Source organism: Eurytemora carolleeae, unplaced genomic scaffold (assembly GCF_000591075.1).
Source record: "Eurytemora carolleeae unplaced genomic scaffold, Eaff_2.0 scaffold2041, whole genome shotgun sequence".
Taxonomy (NCBI): Eukaryota; Metazoa; Arthropoda; class Copepoda; order Calanoida; family Temoridae; genus Eurytemora; species Eurytemora carolleeae.
In genome coordinates, this window is record NW_019397927.1 from 1 (window position 1) to 21,597 (window position 21,597).

General features: G+C 32.7%; 2 protein-coding genes across 2 annotated transcripts; one reads left to right on the forward strand and one right to left on the reverse strand.

Moving 5' to 3' along the window:
* Nucleotides 1-6,584: 6,584 nt before the first annotated feature.
* LOC111716343 (retinal-specific ATP-binding cassette transporter) lies at nt 6,585-20,917 on the forward strand. Its single transcript, XM_023491781.1, has 16 exons — nt 6,585-6,692; nt 8,955-9,048; nt 9,570-9,657; nt 9,949-9,996; nt 10,054-10,123; nt 10,536-10,623; nt 13,627-13,708; nt 14,715-14,788; nt 17,082-17,145; nt 18,008-18,064; nt 18,300-18,375; nt 18,710-18,778; nt 19,857-19,915; nt 20,582-20,624; nt 20,745-20,808; nt 20,883-20,917. Exons 1-16 carry the CDS (start codon nt 6,627-6,629, stop codon nt 20,915-20,917), a joined length of 1,077 nt encoding a protein of 358 aa, XP_023347549.1. The 5' UTR covers nt 6,585-6,626.
* On the reverse strand, nt 11,253-12,714 carry LOC111716342 (probable serine/threonine-protein kinase kinX). Its single transcript, XM_023491780.1, has 2 exons — nt 12,642-12,714; nt 11,253-12,104 (listed from the first exon to the last, which is right to left on the reverse strand). Exon 2 carries the CDS (start codon nt 12,102-12,104, stop codon nt 11,445-11,447), a length of 660 nt encoding a protein of 219 aa, XP_023347548.1. The 5' UTR covers nt 12,642-12,714; the 3' UTR covers nt 11,253-11,444.
* Nucleotides 20,918-21,597: the final 680 nt, after the last annotated feature.

A 21,597-nucleotide genomic window follows, 5' to 3' on the forward strand; every position in this document is an offset into this window, starting at 1 on the left:
GAATATTTGAGAAACTCAGTGCATTGCTTTATTGATTTTTATTCATATACAATAATATCAAAGAATAATGAAAATCAAAGTTTGTGGCATGTGTTCACTTCCTTTATAAGATCCTATTTATAACAATTAATACAGACCTTAAACTTTCCAAAATGTGATTCTAACTTCAAAATTTAACTGCGGCAGCAATAAATTTTGCTAAATAAAAAATACAAATAACTTATAAAATATAGACAGTTCTTTTGCTGGAAAGTTCAAAAAACGTAAACCTTATTTTGACACTTGTATTGCTATAAGAAAAAATACCAATATTTATTCACTTCACATCGTTTACTGGCAAAATTGTTTCAATAAATAAAATATAAAAAATTGGGTTTGAACAAAAAAATATGTTTAAATCACAAAAATTGTGTTCAAGGAATAATCTATATAATCTATAGATTATTCCTTGAACACAATTTTTGTGATTTAAACATATTTTTTTGTTCAAACCCAATTTTTTATATTTTATTTATTGAAACAATTTTGCCAGTAAACGATGTGAAGTGAATAAATATTGGTATTTTTTCTTATAGCAATACAAGTGTCAAAATAAGGTTTACGTTTTTTGAACTTTCCAGCAAAAGAACTGTCTATATTTTATAAGTTATTTGTATTTTTTATTTAGCAAAATTTATTGCTGCCGCAGTTAAATTTTGAAGTTAGAATCACATTTTGGAAAGTTTAAGGTCTGTATTAATTGTTATAAATAGGATCTTATAAAGGAAGTGAACACATGCCACAAACTTTGATTTCCATTATTCTTTGATATTTTAAACTAAGAAAAATGTATATTTTAAAATTTATATGTTTGAAATACTAAAGCTCTCAACATATATATATCAATATTATGTAAACCTCCGTTGTTACAGAACTATACCCTTTGAACCTTTATCTGATTATAGTAATATAAAAACGATTTTCATTTTTTAAGTTTGTAAAGTCTTAAATTCTTACAATTCCCATCACTGTTATGTAATTAATTCATCCGCAAGTCGCTTTTGTCGAGACACCTCAATTAAAAAATAATAAATTTTTACATGGAAATTATGGAAGTCGCAGTCATTCTTGTGAGACAAATCTTTAAAGGGGAGTCACGGAAGTTCGTAGTAAGATTTTGACTCCACTGGAGACCATTGGAGAGAATGCATTTTCACTGGAGGGGTTTGAAAAAATGCTTTTTTTCAAACTTACCTTTCAGGGGCGTATTCAGGAATTTGTCAAAGGGGGCTTACAATTTTTCGCTTTCTAGGGGGGGGGGGCTCAGCACCCGTTGGGGTCTAAAAAACCCCTGAAATCAATAGATTTCATTGGTCCAGGGGGGGCTTTAGCCCCCATAGCCCCCCCCCCCTGAATACACCTCTGGTACCTTTGTAAATCGGATTTGCCATTCGAGCCACTTTAAGTAAACTGTCTTCATTCCCCTTCAGAAAAGCTTCGTATATAAAAGACCAGATATGATAATAAGAGATGTCGGATCTAACCTATCATGTTTATTAAGACTCCCCCATCGGCCATCATTTATATTTGTAAGCCGTGCATATTCCCGGATTTCTTTGAATGTCTAGTTCAGAGTAGTTCGCTCAGCTGTGCAGAGCTGAAGTTATACAAGAGTTAATATTATTAGAAATACAAAATAGTGAAACAGGCTTTAAAACATTTAACAATAGGGGCTCAGGTGGCAGTTTATTAAACAAGAAGCTTTGTAAACGATAATGAGGTGGTGGGGGAGTGGGGGGATTCACCTGGATCAATCACAAAGGTTATATAGTACGTTTACGCCGGTGGTTGCGTTTAAATTTATGTTATATATGCTGTTATGGTTTTATCAATATATATAATATTTTAGATGCACAATATAAAAACTCAGTTTCATTTCGACGAAGCTAATAATAGAAATTACACATTTGTGGATTTAAATGAATGTTTATTTGTGTTGAACTTCAAAGCTTTTATGATTTCTTTATCAAAATTAGTTTTTTACTAATGTCAAATTGGCGCTGGACCATTTTTAAAGTTTACAGAACGTCATACAGTTTGCATAATATCTATAGCTCTCTATCTTTCTTTTTATCTATCTATCTATGATATCTTGACAACACGGCTTTCTCACAGCTGATTTAGCAACCATTGGTTTATCATGGTCGTCCAGTGCATAGTGGTTATGTAAACAGTGAACTGAATACATGGAGATACATAAATACTAGTTCTTCTAAACAGTTAACGATTGTTTTGTTGTAATTTAGCTATCCTTTACTTTAAAATATTTATACGTACTCTTTGACCTTGAATATTAGGCAAATTTAGTTTTTATATAAGTTATACCTTTAAGCGATACAAACCATATCTAGGAATTCGTACTTTCTTGGTTTTTAAAGTTTTCTCCCAATTCTTGACTCCCAAAGGGGAAGGGATGCAACACCCATTGAATTCTCACTTTCCGCTTTAGACGATTCTCTTTTCTGACAATTCTTGGTTTCTGCAACTACTGCAACTGTAAACATTGTTTCCGTTTTTTGCTAAATCATTAAGTACACCATTGAAAGACTTGATTCAAGACAGAGAACCAAATTAAAACTTTAAATCCTTCCTGCCTGCCTGTCCTCTGAATCTCTCTTCCTGTCTTAACTGTTATATGGTTCTCTCTTCCTGTCTTTCTGTCCTCTGTCTGTCCTTTAATTCACTCTTCCTGTCTGCCTGTCCTGTGTTTCTCTCTTCTTACCTATCTTTCCTCTGTTTTTCTCTTCATGTCTACATGTACTCTGATTTTCTCTTCCTGTTTACCTGCTCTCTATTTCGCTCTACCTGTCTGCCTGTCCTCTATTTTACTCTTACTCCCTGCATGTCCTCTGATTCTCTCTTCCTGTCTCCCTGTATACTATTTCTATTCTCCTCTCTGCCTGTCCTCTGAATCACTCTTCCTTTCTACCTGTTCTCTAATTTTCTCTTCCTGTCTACCTTTCTTCTGATTCTCTCTTCCTTGCATACCTTTCCTCTGATTCTCTCTTCCTGTCTACCTTTCCTCTATTTATCTCTTCCTGTCTACCTTTCCTCTATTTATCTCTTCCTTTCTTCCTTTCTTCTGATTCTCTCTTCCTTGAATACCTTTCCTCAGATTCTCTCTTCCTGTCTGCCTTTCCTCTATTTCTCTCTTCCTGTCTACCTTTCCTCTATTTATCTCTTCCTTTCTTTCTTTCTTCTGATTCTCTCTTCCTTGCATACCTTTCCTCTGATTCTCTCTTCCTGTCTACCTTTCCTCTATTTATCTCTTCCTTTCTTCCTTTCTTCTGATTCTCTCTTCATTGCATAACTTTCCTCTATTTCTCTCTTCCTGTCTTCCTTTTCTTCTATTTATCTCTTCCTGCTTGTCTGTACTTTTTTTCTTCATGTCTACATATTCACTAATCTCTATGTCTGTCTGTCCACTTCTTTTATCTTCATGTTTGCCTATCCTCTATTTGGTTCTTCCTGTCTGCTTGTTCCTTGATTTTCTCTTCCTGCTTGCTTGTCCTTTGAATCTTTTCTTGTCTTCCCTGCCTTAATTCCTCTATTTCCGTCTGCTTGTCTCTGATACTCTTAATGCATACCTGCTGTTTCTCTTACTTCCTGCCTAATATCTATTTCTATCTTTCTGCCTGCTTTCCTTTGATTAACTTCCTGACTGTCGTCCTCTGATTCTCTTGCTTCTTGCCTGTCCTCTGTTTCTCTATTTCCTGCCTGTTTATCCTTTGATTCTCTTTTCCTTTCTGCCTGACCCCTATTTTTCTCTTCATGTCTGCCTGACATCTATTTATCTCTTTGTCTTCTGATTAAATCTTCCTGTCAGCCTGTCCTTACTTTTTCTTCCTTCCTGCCTGTTCGCTGATTCACTATCGGCCTGCCTGTCCACTATTTCTATCTTCCTGTCTGCCTGTCCTCTATTTCTCTTTCCTGTCTGCCTGTTCTCTATTTCTCTCTTCCTGTCTACCTGTCCTCTATTTCTCTTTTCCTGTCTGCCTGTCCTCCTGCCTGTCCTCTGATTATCTCTTCCTGTCTGCCTGTCCTCTGATTCTCTCTTCCTGTCTACCTTTTCTCTGATTCTCTCGTCCTGTCTACCTGTACACTTATTCTCTCTCTTCCTCCCCGCATGTCCTCTGATTATCTATTTCTGCCTGCCTGTATACTATTTTTCTCTTCCTCCCTACTTGCCCTCTTATTCACTCTTCCTGTCTGCCTTTCCTCTATGTCTCTGTTTCTCTTGCCTATTCCCTGAGTCTCTCTTCCTGTCTGCTTGTCCTCTTTTATCTTTCTTCGTGTCTAATCTCTTATTCTCTCTGTCGTCTGCATGTGTTCTGTTTCTCTCTTCCTGTCTGCCTGTCCTCTGGTTCTTTCTTCCTGTCTTATTGGTCTGTCTTCCTTTCTGCCTGTCCTAAGAATCTCTCTTCCTGCCTACCTCTATTTCTCTGTGTACCCGGAGGCCAAGAAGGTTGTCTCTATGGTTTCCAAGATGAACACAAAAGAGATAAAATTCAGAGTTGCACTTGCACAGTTTTCGACAAAACCGTCATCAAAAAAAATCTAATTTTCTAGTCCCTATATCTTTGCACCGTAATGATGAAAACTTTTGATATTTCGAACTAGGAATTACGCTGGGTCATGTTGTGCTTCAAAGTTTGAAATATTAAAGATTTACGAATTAAAGTTGGTGAACATTAGATTAGAATATCAGAGCTTGAGGCGTGTAATCAGTTCCTCTGAATCCTTTTTAGATTTGTTCAGAGAAAGTTTTGATTTTTATTAGAAAATTATTCTTTTTTCAATACATATATCCTACATTATGGTTTTTAGTTCACAAAACATTGATTATCAATAATATGTACAGTAAAACATCGTTATAATAATTTATTATAATACACCCCAGCTTAAATAAATGCATAAAACAGATGTCGGTTACACATAAATTATTTTATGAATTTACCTAAACAAATCTAATATGAATCAGCCCAATTCAACTCATTTAAGATAACTTTTGTAAAAAGGTGAAGAACTTAAGCCTCAATAAAAGGGACTGTGAGCGTAATTTCAAGTGACCCTCAAGTGACCCTCCGAATTACGAGGGTCCCCTAGAAATCTTGGTCTGATCAAGGATGAAATAGATATCCATGTTTTTGTTTTTTTTTAAACTGTTTATTTTCATTTGCGGATTCTCTGCAAAAGTAATTTGCACATTTCTTGCTTACCAGAAAAAATGAACAGAACAGAACAGAAATGAACACTTTTAAACCTAGTAAACCGACATTATTGATCATGCAGATTGAGATTTCAAGGATTGCAGTTCTAAATCGGCAATGTATATTTATTTGCCTGGAAGGACACTTAAAATTTCGCTTAATAAAGATATTTCTTTTACATCTTTTTATGAATCCATTGAAAACATATATTGCAAAAAATCTTTTTATATAAGTTTTTTTTTAATAATTGCTCTGGCCTAAATACCGGAAACTATGTACAGTTGACGGTTCTATCTATGAGCCTTAAAACCAACATTCACACCAAACATTAAGTTTCTTATCAACTATTTGTATTTCAAGGAAGTATGTTTGTGGATTATTGAGAGCTAAATAGAGGTCTTTTCAAAATGTTCCTTATAATCCGAGTAGATAACTAAAATTGGAGGAGGTGGCAATTTTCAGCTTCCCATCTCAACTTTCTATGCAAAATTTAGCCTGCAAAATTTTCCAGATTTTAACTTTGTTGACAAGTTGTGGAGGATTTGTTTACATTGCTCCCATGCTAATATATTCTAGTACAAAATATGTACACTCTCAGTACAGCTGTATTCTTACGTCACAAGTGTCAACTTAGTGTTAGTGTCCTACAAAACTATTAATAATACTGATGATTTAAAAATAAAGCGCTTATCTTACATTAAAATAAGTGCAATAATATATGTTCTTTATTTTCTGTTTTTACACTTTTATATTTAATCTTGGAAAACATGTCAACTAACTTGAGAAAATTTCGTTTTCCTTGTTATATTTGACACTTGTGACGTCGTGCGTAATTGATCAATTTCTTTGTTGCCACCTACTGTACTTGGTCATCTATTTGCTCCCATAAAGTACTGTGTACTGTACACAATTTGCAAATACTTGCTCCTATGAGAGTACTGTGTATTGAACACAATTTGCGAATACTTGCTCCCATGAGAGTACTGTGTACTGTACACAATTTACGTATATTTGCTCCCATGAGAGTACTGTGTACTGTACACAATTTGCGTATATTTGCTTCCATGAGAGTTCTGTGTACTGAACACAATTTGCGTATATTTGCTCCCATGAGAGTACTGTGTACTGTACACAATTTGCGTATATTTGCTCCCATGAGAGTACTGTGTATAACTGTACACAGTTTGCGTATATTTGACACACATATTTGGTTTTCTGCGTTAAAGAATGTATTTTACTGGCCTTAATAATGATTTGACAAGGGAACAGACACTACAGATTCTGCACAGTCGTCTCTGAAGTCTCATCCTTTGTTGGTTACCCCTGTAGCTAAAATCTTTTATCGGATTTTACAGAAGGACGACTTTTGTTTACAAAATGTCGGTCTTTCTCCAGCTGCGGATGCTACTGTGGAAGAACTATACAATCAGAAGAAGAAATTGGGTAAGAAAAACAAAATTTTCTGAGTTTTCTAGGATTTAAAATTTGTTTTAACTACAGTGCGTCCCATATCTTATTAGATTATCTCCAAGTTTTACCGCCAAAATAAACCCAAAACACTCAAAAAACCTAGCATTTTCTGCCAGAAAATTCTAATATTTCAAAATGATTCATTTTTCTTAAATTTTCTGATTTGTCTCAAGAATCGTAATTTAGACTGATTGACTATCTAATATGATATGGGACACCCTGTAATATCAAGTGGTTTTTTTTACTTACTTAAACATAAGTCGGAGAAAAGGCTCCTGAAAACGTGTTTAAGGCCAATTTTTTCCAATTTTAAAAACTTTTCGATACTCTATGACATTTTTTATAACGGTTTTTTCTTTTGATCTAAAACTTCAAAATCAAATTTTCCCTTTTTTATTTACTGGGCAAAAGAATTGAGTTTTTGCCACAATTGAAAACTTTCTTATCCCTATTTCTTTAAACTCTGGTGGTGTAAACCTTACATATTTTAAACTTGGCTTTTTGGTCTAACATAATTCATAGTTTGAAATATCAAAGATCAACGAAATCGGGTTGCACAGATATAGAGATTGTAATTTTGAGTTTGTGGCAAACACTCAATTCCTTTTATTAACAAATGTAAAGGGGTTTTTAGAATTAGTTGAAAAAAGGCGCCTGCAAACTTAAGTTTAAACAATTTTAAAACTTTTTGATACTTTTAACATTCTTTTAAACTTTTTAAATTTTTGTTCACATCCTAGTATTACTGATCGATTTATTTTTGCTAGTTTTCAGATTTTTAGTTTTTATTTTCAAATTCTAATTTTTACTTTTTATTTATTGTGCGCAGAAGAATGGAGTTTGCCACAACATTAAAGTTTCTAATCCCTATATCTTTGCAACCTGGTGGTGGTGGTGATATTTAAAACTTAGACTATTTGATCTAACAGAATTCATAGTTTAAAATATCAAAGGTCTACGATATCGGGTTGCTAAAATGTAGGGATTAACAAATTATAAGAGTTTGTGGCAAAAACTCATTTACTTTACCAATATTTTGTGTTATCAAGGCGTACCACAGTAGTAGATATAAGATACCAATAAACCCGTGGAATAGAAAGATGACATTTATTAAATCTTTATATACTCTGCAAAGTTTTTATGTTTCATGTTAATTGAATTTTGAAAATCCTATTCCGATTCCACAGTTTTAACATCTTTCCTTTTATTTATACAATAAAACGAGACATGTCTGTATATGTTCCCTATAGCCGGCCAAACGGCTGGACCGAATGGGCTGAATTTTTGTGTGTGGATACTCATGGGTAGGACAAAGGCTAAAAGAACGATTTGAATGTAAACACGAAAATTACAATATTTTTATGATTTTTTTTTTAAATTTTAATATTCTCTTTAACTTAATTGAATATCGAACTGCTATAATTTATAATGCTTCTTTGAACTGAATTTTACACAATTATATTTCCAATATTTGTCTTAAAGGCGTGTAATGTATAAGAGGTGTTAACAAAAACTAGACTACATAATCGATTTAAATAGGACAGTTGCCTAATAAAGTTACGTGCGCTTGCCGCGTTAAATTACAAGAAAGAGAGAGATTAGTATATATTTCAACGTTAGGTCAGTTTAAGACACTTTCTGGACCGAGCGCTGCGGCTAGGACAGGATAGGGGCCGAGCGCCTCGGCTAGGACAGTTTAGGGGGTCGAGCGCCGCGGCTATAACAGGCTCTTTTCTGTCGCGGCATGCACAAATAACTTCCTTGGACCTCTGCCTTTAAATAGAAGGGCGCTGCCTGCCCCCCCCCCCACCCCTTGTTTTCCCTGTACAATGTACATCCCCTCCTACGAAAAAGTTCAATTACGTGTCTTATTGGCACCACTATTATTTTTACCTGATGTCTCTAAAAAGAGATTTTTCTATAATCTTTTCTCAACAAAACTTCAAAAAGATTTTTAATAGAAAATGGCTGAATTTGGGTCAAATAATGTAGGACCTTGATTTTTTATTTGATTTGAGAGGATAGAAACGAGTATAGTAATCAATCAATAATTAATATTAATTATAAATTGTAATATTTGGTTTTTGTAGTAAAACTCAGAAATTCAATTTCTTTTTATAATTTAAAATTGAAATTTTTTTCTCTGGCAAATTTAAAGCATTTTCAAAATGGCTTTATATCGTTTTTAACGTTATTTTCATCATACAGTTAACAAATATATTTTGTGTATTTTAGGGTCGAGTATTAGTTGAGATAGTTTGGCCTCTTTTCCTTTTCATAATTCTCATGCTCGTTAGGACAAGGAACCTGAAGAAATATCATCATGAGTGTAAGTAAAGGACATTAGAGGACAGGACAGGACATAAACAACAGACAGGACAGATAGGTCAGGATAAGACAGGATAGGACTGAAAGGACAAATAGAAAAAGTTAGAACAAATAGGACAAATAGGACAGGATAAGACAGGATAGGACCGATAGGACAAGATAGGACAGAAAAGGACAAGATTGGACAGGATTTGACTGGAAAGGATAGGACAGGATAAGATAGGATAGGACAGGATAGGACAAGATAAGACAGGATAGGACAGGATAGGACAGGATAGGACAGGATAGGACAGGAAAGGACAGGATAGGACAGAACAGGACCGGAAAGGACACAGGACCGAACAGGACCATCAGAACCGAACAGGACCATACAGGACCGGACAGGACTGGACAGGACAGGACCGGACAGAACCGGGCAGAACCGGACAGGACCGGCAGCAAAGGACCCGACAAGACAGGATAGGACAGAATATGTCAGGAAAGGACATGAAAAGACATTTTAAGTGTAAAAAATTCTGTTAGGTACATTTGAAGAGAAGGCTATGCCGTCAACTGGCGTTCTTGAGTTTACTCGCAGCTTTATCTGTACATTCAACAACACTTGCCACAGGTACAATACCGCGCATTCCTTAGTTCTGCAGCCATTTTGATTTTCTGTCACCATTTCTCACTTTTTTATGTTTTGTGCCGGCCATTTGGTTCAGAATTTTAGTAAATATTTGTTTCGGTTCTACAATTTACCCATTCTACTCAGCTTCAAGATTTTTCTACAAAATACCAATGAAAAATCATCACAATTGGCTTTTACTTCACTCATTTCACTGCTCAAATAAAATTCACATTTGTTAGAAGACGACTTTTAGAAACAACATTTCCCGAAAATTATTATTTTTTAATTTAGAACAACCTGGACAGAGCCCAGAGGACTAGAGAAATACAATGAGTCCTAGTAAGTTCATGAAATAATTTTACCAAAAAGTTGAAAAACATCAATTTTTTTGTTTAGTTTAAACCAACTTCTTGACGATATAGAGGAGACGCTTCTTCTTACCTTTGATACAGAGGAGAAATCACAGGTAATCATAAGATAATGATAATGATAATGATGATAGTGATAATGATGATAAGGATGCTGATGATGATGATGATGATAATGATAATAATGATAATGATAATGATAATGATAATGATAAGGATAATGATAATGATAATGATAATGAAAATGATAATGATAATGATAATGATAATGATAATGATAATGATAATGACAATGATAATGATAATGATAATGATAATGATAATGATAATGATAATGATAATGATAATGATAATGATAATGATAAGGATAATGAAAATAATAATGAAAATGATAATGATAATGATAATGATAATGATAATGATAATGATAATGATAATGATAATGATAATGATAATGATAATGATAATGATAATGATAATGATAATGATAATTAAATGAAATGATTTTAGGCTCTGGTTAATGTGTTTAAAGACCTGGGAACCCTGAAGGAAGTATTAGACAGGATTAAAGCTGGAAATGTTCAACCTCCACTTGATGGTACAACTTTAAACGAATTGAGTCTTCGCCACAAACTCCAATTTTCAAACTTCAATTATTTGATCTAACAGAATTTACAATTTGAAATATCTAAGGTCTATGACATTGGGATCCAATGATAAAGGTATTAGAAAATCAGAGTTTGTGGAAAAAACTCAATTGCCAAAAAAATCAAATCAAAAATTAACTAAAATAAAATATCTTTTTGTGCATTTGTCTTGTGTTATCATGTGGGACGATATGTTTTTCTTTACCGGAATTTTTACTTTTTTAATCCCGAACGTTGTAAGACTGTGAGGGATTGAATTTAAATCGAAATCAACCCCCAAAAGAGTAAAAATTGCAACAAAAACATATTTTCCCAAACGACGCCTCAAAACGGTTGAATATATGAATTCATTCAATTAAAGTTCCAGAAAAATTATTTAAATTAAAAATTATTTCATGAAAATCCGCGGAATAATCAGTTATTTCCTCGGAAACTTTTTATACCCAAGAAATTAAGAGTAAAAATGCGGAATACAAATTTTCTTAAGATTTACAAAAGTTTTGTTTATAATTGTACTTTTTGTTTACTTAATTGCATGCATAGCATTTCTGGCTCTCGATTATTCTCATACACACGAATTGATCCTTTTTTACAAATATATTTGCAATAATGAAAATACAAAAATGTTAGATATATAACTTTTACAGAATAAGTAAGAAAATAATGAGGGTTCATTCTTCTTTTAATATTTGCGCATTTATGCTTTATGCTTAATGCAATCCATTTAGTCAAAAGACATGTACAGAAGTTTATATATTGTTCAAAAATTTGGTTAGTAATAGTAATAGTCGTAATGATGTGCTTCTCTTCCCTCTCTCAGCATCATTGGTTTTTCAATTTTTCTCTCCTTCTTTAGCATCATTGGTTCCTCGATTTTTCTCTCCTTTAGCATCATTGGGTCTTCGATTTTTCTCTCTTTTCTTAACATCATTGGTTCCTCGATTTTTCTCTCCTTTAGCATCATTGGTTCCTCGATTTTTCTTTCCTTTTTTAGCATCATTGGGTCTTCGATTTTTCTCTCTTTTCTTAACATCATTGGTTTTTCAATTTTTCTCTCCTTTAGCATCATTGGTTCCTCGATTTTTCTTTCTTTCTTGAGCATCAATGGTTCCTCGATTTTTCTCTCCTTTGTTAACACCATTGGTTCCTCGATTTTTCTCTGTTTTCTGAGCATCATTGGTAGGTCGATTTCCCTTTTCTTTCTGGAAATTTCCTTCTCAAGTTCTTTTTCCTTTTTCAGTAATTTTTCCTCTATCTTCTTTTCCTCCTTTACGATTGGTTCAGCTACCTGATTGACCCCCCTGACCTCCCTGATAGGGTTGAGATCGAGGTCAACGACCTCCTTCTCCTCGATGAACTCCTTCTCGGCTTCCTCCATCGGGTAGCTTACCACAGCGAGGCAGAGAGGTAGGAGTAGAAGGAAAACTCGCATCTATAATTAGACATTTTGGTTTATTATGAAAACTTAAGACCTCCCCCCCCACCCCCCTTTGTAGATTAACACCCAGGTTAGGTTAGGTTAAGATAGATAGATAGCGTATAGTAATTACGCTTTAAGGGACAGTAATCGAAATTTCAACCTTTCAAACCTTAATCTGATGAAAAATGTGGAAGTTGCCGGATCTTTTTTCTTATTCGAAAAGTGTTTTTTTTTCTGTGGGTTTTTGCATTGGTTCTTAAAAACATGAATTGCGAAATTAACCTTCGCCGAGAAACAGAAAACGTTGATATCTATTTCGTACTTGATCAGACAAAGTTTCAAGGGTATCGTTGTAAATCGGACATTGCCATCTTTGCATGGAGGATTACTTGAAATTACCCTTACAGGTCCTTTAACATTTAAAAATTTTAGTATTAATAAATTAATATAATAGGAATTAATGATGATGATAATAATAACATTAATAATAATGGTATCTAATATCTATTAATAAAAAAATTAAGTTTTTATAATTACTTATTAAAATACCTTTAAAGTGTAATATTTGTGCGCCTAGCATGAACAATAATTGTCTACTACGGAGTTGAAATCCCTAATTTTCTTTAAATACTGCGCCGCGTCGGTCAAATCATACACAACCTGTAGATTGTAGGGAATCCCGGTTTTTGGGCCCCAGGGGGTCTAAAATTACATGAGTTTTGAAATTTTATTCAAAAACCTAATAACATAGTAAAAGTATGTTTTCTTTTAGAGACTTTAAATCCAAAAATGAACAATTCAAATTCAACCCCCCTTTTCCCAGGTTTTTCTTAAAAAAAAGCATGACAACAATAACTGTCTTTACTACGCAGTGTATTCCTAATATAATTGAAATATTGCGCGCTATTTATTGATAAAAAAATGACCCGACTCCCTTGTTGAGCCCCAACTTTTTACAGAGGCACATTCTCTGTTTCCATTGAGGGGAAAAGTCCCNCCCCCTCCCAGAAGCCACCACTGGTTTAATATCAAAATTTATTCTTATTTTAAACTGTTCGATTTTAAAGCATTTTAGATCTTCAATTAACTCTGATATATTAAAGAGAGATTGTTTTCAAGTTTGGTATGGGTAAATTTGTTCTTGTATGTTTTTGTAGGAAATATTCAGATCATCCCACACTTGAAGTATACAAAAATACGATTAAGGTCATTACAGGATATGCTAGTTATCGACCTTAACAACTTTACTTTTATTGTACAATACTGTATTCTGTAATTCGAATAAAAGAACAAACTGTTTGGCTTAAACTCAAATTTTCTTATTCCTATGTTTTGGCAGAATTCCTAGTTTATCATACACTTTCCAGTAAACCCCACTATATCTTCGGTCAGTGTACTGCAGACCATTGCAGTACGCACCAAAAGCTTAGTTTAGGGTGTACATGTCTACATCAGGTTTCAAAGATAAAGGGATTAAGAACCTAAAGGTTGAGGCGAGTATTCAGTCGTCTTCATTCAATATTCTTTTCTGTAGGGTTTGAGTTGGGAAAGGTGGTGAGCTTGTTCAACAACCCGGAGGCATTCTTGCAGGAGCTTGAAGGGTTCATGGAGATCAGGTTTATTTCCATCATGATCATCATCGTTATCATCTTTTTCATGATCATAATCAGTAATATTATCTAAAATATCTTCACCGTGAAGAGCATCCTCTTCATGATTATCAACATTATCTTTACCTTCTTCATCATGGACATCATCATAATCAGCATTATTATCCTTATCTTAATCATCATCATATTCTTATGATCTTCATCATCATCTTTATTATCTTCAACATGAACATGAACATCATCGTTATCATCTTATTCATGATCATCAACATAATCTTTATTATCTTCAACATGAACATGAACATCATCGTTATCATCTTAGTCATGATCATCAATATTATCTTTATTATCTTCAACATGAACATCATCGTGAACATCATCGTTATCATCTTATTCATGATCATCAACATCATCTTTATTATCTTCAACATGAACATGAACATCATCGTTATCATCTTAGTCATGATCATCAATATTATCTTTATTATCTTCAAAATGAACATCATCCATCATCATCTCATTATCAATCCTCATTATCTTCATCATCTTCTTCATCAATCGTCATTCATCATCTTTATCTGCATCATAATTAATATCATCAGCGTTATTTTCATCATTTTTCTACCACTTCTATCTTCATCATCGTCATGATAAATATAACCATCTTTACTTTTATCAAAACATTATCACCATCTTAATTATGAACATCATAATTTTTTTCTTTATCAAGATTATCATATTTATCTTAATCATGGTATTCATCGTCATCATACTTCTCTATCATAAGAATTGGCGTTATTGTCTTAATCCTTATGATAAACTAAATGTTCATTATCATGATCATGATTGTAATTTTCACAATTTGATCATCATCATGATCATTATCACAATCAAGATCACAGTAAATCCAATCATGATTATAATTTTCATTTTGAATTTCACAAAATATATTAAATTTAAACTTAATTTTTCTGCTGTTATATTTATTCATTTAATTTACGTTTTTTTTCAGGAATATAACGTTAACCCCGAACAACGTTATAGCGCTAGCTGACGCCAATGTTAAACCAGAACTTATAGATGAAGGTAGGATTTATTTCTCTTGCTAATTTGTCTTTCAAACATATATAAATAACAAAAGTATTATAATATTTTATTTCTAAAATTTAACAACTGACTCAAAAAAATTACTTGTTTTTGTGAACAAAACAAAAAAAAATTTAAACCAAAATGAAGTATTGTATAAAAATTACTTTTTTCAATGAAAAATAGGTTTTTTTTATAAAAAAAACTTTTTTTGTGAACAAAACTAATTTATTGGTTCTAACAAACACGTTCGGAAAGGACTAATCGGTCCGACGTGGTGGCAATAATAAATGACAATGTTTTTTTTCAAAGTTTGAAAGTAAATTTTAAAAGTGACATACTCAGCTTCTCATAGTCAAAACTTGAGAAGCTGCGAGGTTGAGGTAGCACAATCTTACCAATAAGGTTGAGGTAGCACAATCTTACCAATAAGGTTGAGGTAGCACAATCTTACCAATAAGGTTGAGGTAGCACAATCTTACCAATAAGGTTGCATAAATTTCATCGTATCCTTCTGTTATAAGGGAGTATAAAGCACTGAATCGCACTAAATGAGCTATCGCGTTCTGCTTCTGATATTACAGATAAACGTTATATCTGTGTTATGAGTTCCATCCTCTGATTTGTTTGTAAAGAATGATTGTAAACAAATTTCTTCACGTTACATAATCAGCTCTAGGGAAAAATTAAATAAGGAAAGGGGGGGAATTAAGACTAAGATGGGCGGGGGAAATTTAAAAAGGTTTTAGGCGCTCTTCTCTTTTTCCTAACCCTAAAGGGGGGAGGGGGGGATGTTGGACTACTGTGGATCTTAAAATGTTTTTTTTCTTATTAAGCCTCTTATAAATTCAGTTTGGGTAGACAGTTGTTTTGTTTTAATTGTTTTGTATTTATAGAAACAATATACACAGTTTTATACTTGAAATACACAGCACTCTTAATACAAATTTTGCAAAGAGGACTCGGGAGAAATTTTAGAGGGGAGGGGGGGTCAAAAAAAAGTTCCAATAAAAAAATGTTATTCGTTGAGTCGGGTCACCATTTTAGAAAAATATCAGAAAAGCGGAATTGTGATTTTTTGTCGCATAGCTTTATGATATTGGGCTATGAAAATGTGAATGTTTTTATTATGGATTATAGTTTGGGTTTTACATTGCTATATGAAAGATTTGGAATTTAAAATAAATTCTGTGTCTATGGGAGAATAAAATTAAGTCTTTGCAACAAACTCTAATTTTCTAATCACTAAATCTTAGCCACCCGATGTCGTAGACCTTTGATATTTCAAACTATGAATAAGTTCAGATTAAATAATCTCAGTTTCAAATAGTAAAGGTTTAAACCATATAGGTTGCAAAGATACATACAGGAATTAGAAAATTTGAGTTGATGGCTAAAACTCAACTGCTCTATTTTTCTATCTATATAGACATGGCACTAGCAAGACGAATTGAAAAACATCTTTCAACTTTGAAGTTATTTGTGACATTCAGTCTTCAAACTTCTTTAACATTTATGATTCCTGAAACAATAACCACAAAAAGTGTGAAAAACTATATTATAAGTAAATTTCTAGAATTAAAAATCACAAAGTAATCCTTGTCTTGGCATTTCCAAAATGTGGTCTGCCTTTTTTGTGCATTCAATATTAGCGGAGATATTAAGAATTTCGTTCCGATTTAACTTTTATTAAATAAACCAATAATGTCGAAATCTGAAGGAAATTCAACTTATCTCCGGAAATATAGAAAGCACAAAAAAGGCAGACCACAATTTGGAAATTCCAAGACAAGGATTATTTTGTGATTTTTAATTCTAGAAATTTACTTATAATAAAGTTTTTCACACTTTTATGGATCCCATGCACTGTACGTACTTTTTATATTAATGAAAGTGACAATTTTAATGTTAAACTCATATATTAAACTTTAACAGGTCCACGATTTCTGTGGGATAAACATTCAAAATTAGTTCCTAATCATGCAAATCATTCTGATTCTCTAATTCCTTTTGTAAATTTATTATTTTCCCCGTTATTATGCATTCTTACAACTTTTTTGACGTGATGCTAATGTATTATGAATGAACAATTTAATATGTAATAGAAAACATTCAGTTTGGAAGATTAATGAAAATGTATACCTTTTATTATTTAGCGAAAAATAAGTTTAATAAAAAGTTTCTTGAATAGAAATTTATTTCGAATATTAAATAAATCCTGACAAATTGGCAAAACTGTCAAAAAAGCATAAAGGAAATAACAAAAATGGAAATTAAAAAAACTTGTTTTTAGAACATTTTAACCAGATCCTGCAGAATCCAAAACTTACGCTTTGCAATATAACACTCACAAAAAAGTAAGTAACTTTTTTTTATTAAAAGTAAGTAATTTTCTCACAAAAAAGAAGTAATTTTCTCCCAAAAAGTAGGTAACTTTCTCACAAAAAAAGCAATTCACTTTTTTTTACAAAAAAGTAAGCAACTTTCTCACAAAAAAGTAAGAAAAGGAATTGAGTCTTTGCCAAAAACTTAAATTTTCTAATATATGTCATTGCAATCTGATGGTGTAAACCTTTAATATCTCAAATTTAGATTATTTTATCTAACATCGAATTCATAGTTTGAAATATCTAAGGTCTACGACAATGGTTTGCAAATATGTAGCAAATATAAAATCAGGGTTTGTGACAAAGACTCAATTCCTTTCTCATAAAAAAATAATTTAATTTTAATTAATCTTTAGAACAGGAAAGTAGATTCGTGAAAACACCATAAATCATTTACAAAGTTCAAAAAACGGGTTAACATAAATTATATAGTTCGGATAGGGGAGTTTAAAGGAATTCACAATAAAAAGATCCTTCCTTCAAATTCTAAATTGATCGTTAAAAACATCTGCTTCAAAACCTGCCATTATTAAAAAAAAAATTGCCTTGTCATTCAGTTTTACAAAAGTAAAATGCGGGAAAAGTTTTAATTTTCTAAAACCGGTTCTCATACATTTTCTAAACTTTTTCATGACTTTTTTACTTTATTACAAGAGAAACAATATTTAAGTTAAAAACAATTGATCCCGATTTTTTATGACTTAAACATAGGACTTTCAATTGCTTAAGAACTTAATTTTTTACATACTTATAGATTTATTTATGAACATATTTGTGTGTGACTATAATTGATAGTAATATTTTTTAAATTATTTTATTTTTATTTTTGTAGATTCATACTTAATATCGCGAGTTCAGACCTAGAAGAAATTCTGGATTCACTTTGCAGGTTTTTTATTTTATATTTAATATATTAATTCTGGTTTTCATCTTAAATTTTATATTTTTGATTCTGGTTTTCATCTCATGGTAGTTTTCAATTTGAATATTATATTTAGCTTGAGTGTTAATCTAATTTGAATCCACTCCTCACATCTTTCCTTATACATTTCAATAATTCATAATTTATCGTCTTCAACCTTTGAAATATTATAAAATTAAAAATCTAACCTTTTTTCCTTCAGTCTATCCGTTTCTGACACTCTAACAGCCGCGAACATATTTGCTGATAATATTAACAAAACCGTGCTTCAAGAAGAGGTAAAATTTAATCATGTTCTTGTTCTTGTTTTTGTTCTTGTTCTTGTTCTTGTTCTTGTTCTTGTTCTTGTTCTTGTTCTTGTTTTATTTCTTTTCCTTGATCTTGTCTTTGTTCTTGTTCTTGTTCTTGTTCTTGTTCTTGTTCTTGTTCTTGTTCTTGTTCTTGTTCTTGTTCATGTTCTTGGTTTTGTGTACTTGTTTTATTTCTTTACTTGTTCTCGTTTTTGTTCTTGTTCTTGTTCTTGATCTTGATCTTGATCTTGATCTTGATCTTGATCTTGATCTTGATCTTGATCTTGATCTTGATCTTGATCTTGATCTTGATCTTGTTTAGATGAATAAGTTTATTGAACTGAATAGTGGAGGAGAATTACATTTTGAGGACTGGAATATTATGATGAAGGTAAAAACTTTTAAATTGACAATTTATTAATTTGAACCAGTTCAAACTCATCCAAATTCTTAAAGTTTAAATATCTCTAGGAGTATAAAATGAACTAGTTCATTGGGACCGAATTTAATGAATTTCTGATAGGTCGCTTAACTCCTCATGAATCGTTGACTTTGAACCTGTTATTAAAGATTGAACCGGCAGTAGGAAGTTCAGAACCTTTCTGAAATTCATTAAATTCGGTCCTAGTGTTATCAAAATAATGAAAAAGATTGAAAACAAGGGTTAAAATCTTCCAATGGTTAAGGAACAAGAAGTATGAAATATTATAAGGGAGAAGGAATTGACCCGGCCCGTCCTACCATTTGATTATGCATGCTTTTCAGACGGTATTGATATGGTTTTTAACTATACCATATTTAAAAACCGATTTTTTATATAATAAAAAGATATGTTTGTATTGCCATTTTTTTGCATCCCAAAAATTTATTTGTTTGGCGTTATTCAGCCTACTTTTTTCCGTGTTTAATGTAAACAATAACCTATTCTGAATACATGTACGCGGTATTTGTACATCAGACAAATATTTCATATTCAAACGAAGTACAAAGCATGTATTGTATAATCATATGATAGGGCGGGCCGGGTCGATTCCTTCTCCCTTCTATTCCGTACTCCTTGACAGGGAAGGATTGTTTACAAATTGTTGTTTCCTTTTAACAAAACCAGCTTCTAAGCTATCCTAATACGTCACAATTTTATATCAACACTAGCTTGGGAACCCAGCATTGCCCAAGTTACTCATCGTTACTCGTGCCGTTTGCCCGCGCTCTTGGTCTTAAATTTGCGAGTTTAGCTATTTTTTACCTGTAAAAGTAGACCCACTTTACTTAGAATCTCAAAACTTAGCTAAGAACAAATATCTGCAGTTCTCCTGTGTTCCTCAATTAAAGTTTGAGGCAAATTGGTCAAGCGGTTCCTGAGTTATGATCGAACATACAAAAAACAGAAATTACATATTTATATATATAGATACCCAAATCCCTCCTCTTTAGTTCTACTTCTGGTCCGCTCATTATTCGTATTCTAGGTTTCAACTGTTCTTGTTACAGAGCTGGCAAAATATGAATCCATTCAGGCTTTTGTCAGGTAGAATATCCAAAAAACTTAAATAATTTCAATTGACCCTCCATGCAAAGATGGCAATGCCCGATTGTCAACGGTGCTGTTTACTGTTAAATGTTTATTTTCATTGTGTACTTTTTGCATAAACAATGGAAAAATTCACAGAAATAAACACTTTCCGAGTTAGAAAAAAGACGTTATCTTCCACATTCTTGTACAGTCTCTTTAATTGTACAATGTTACCCACACAGGTTAAGGTGGTTTATTGTACTGCAGCAGCTCAGCAGTTACTACCATCGCAAAATCATCATTAAGTTTAACCCTTGTAGGCCATGTACTTAATGCAAAAGAAGTCTCATCCTTTCTGCGTAACCCCGTAATTTAGTCTATTTCTTATTATATAAAAGGCCGCTTCTCGCTTTTAATGTTAGTGTTGATTCAATGGCATATTAATACATCAAAAGACCAAGCTTGATAAATAGTGAGCTATTTATCTTGATGTTGAACTTGCGCACGAGAGAATTGGTTCAGCGTAACTATACAAAGTACATCTACTTCTTGCGTTTTGGTATTTTCCAACAGTAAATTTATGATATTTTTAAAATCTAAATTATAACACAAACAGGTATGAAGTTTTTAATGTTTTTAAAAACAACCAATACTATTTTGTAAACTGATATTTTCTTTTAGTGACCTGGAAGATGTTCTGAACGAGTTAACAAGTTTGATCAAGGAAACACGTTTATCAAATAATTATAATGATAAAAGAGAGCTTGGTAGTTAACTATAATTAACAAATTCGGAACAAATATCATCATGATTTTACAAATATTTAAAAAGTGTTTTTGTTCAGGATATTTCTAGTTTTCAGGCACCTACGCTGGGCGAAGAAGGGAACGAAAGTTCCAATTTCACCGGTAAATTTAAAAATTCACGATAAAAAGTAAATTTGGAGAATTTTCACATTTTGAATATTTTTCGATTTTTTCAGATTTGAGTTTCGTTTCCGGACTATCACGAGGTTAACCCTTGCAGCCTAGGGGGGGGGAGGCAGATACTCCCGTTACCAGGTAGGGTTAACCCTTGCAGCCTAGGGGGGGGGAGGCAGATACTCCACGTTACCATGGGTAGGACTGGTTTTTGCAACATTACTCCTCTTTAAATACATTTGTCTTGTGTTTCATGATGAGAATTGAGGAAATGAATATATTCTGATAAGCTTTTTATTCACAAACATTGTATCAATTGTAGCTTGCATTGATTTTTAACGATTTCAATTTATCAGTACTTTTCCCGTTAATATATTTAACCTTGAATGGATCCTGTAATCCCGTAATATATTTAGAAGTCGTTTTTGTTACAGTGAGCTTTTTGGAAGAAAAACATATATTTTATAAGAAAAGCACAAGAAAGCACAGCGTTTTCGGGATAATCTAAATATATAAATAGATTATAACAGCCATGTAGAAAAGATTTAGGGGCGGCGGCAGCACGCCAAAACCTTAATTTAGTCAGAGTAATGTGTTGAAAAATCCTATTTTAAGAGTGTTCAATGAAATAGCGGGTTTTCGGTCGAAATTTTTATCGAAAACATAAGCGACCAAGCCTTATTCGACATAAATAAGAGGTTTATGGAATAAACTCATTTAGGTCGACCCCCCTAATACCCAACTAAGGGGGAGGGGTATTCACAGAGAGTTGAGGGA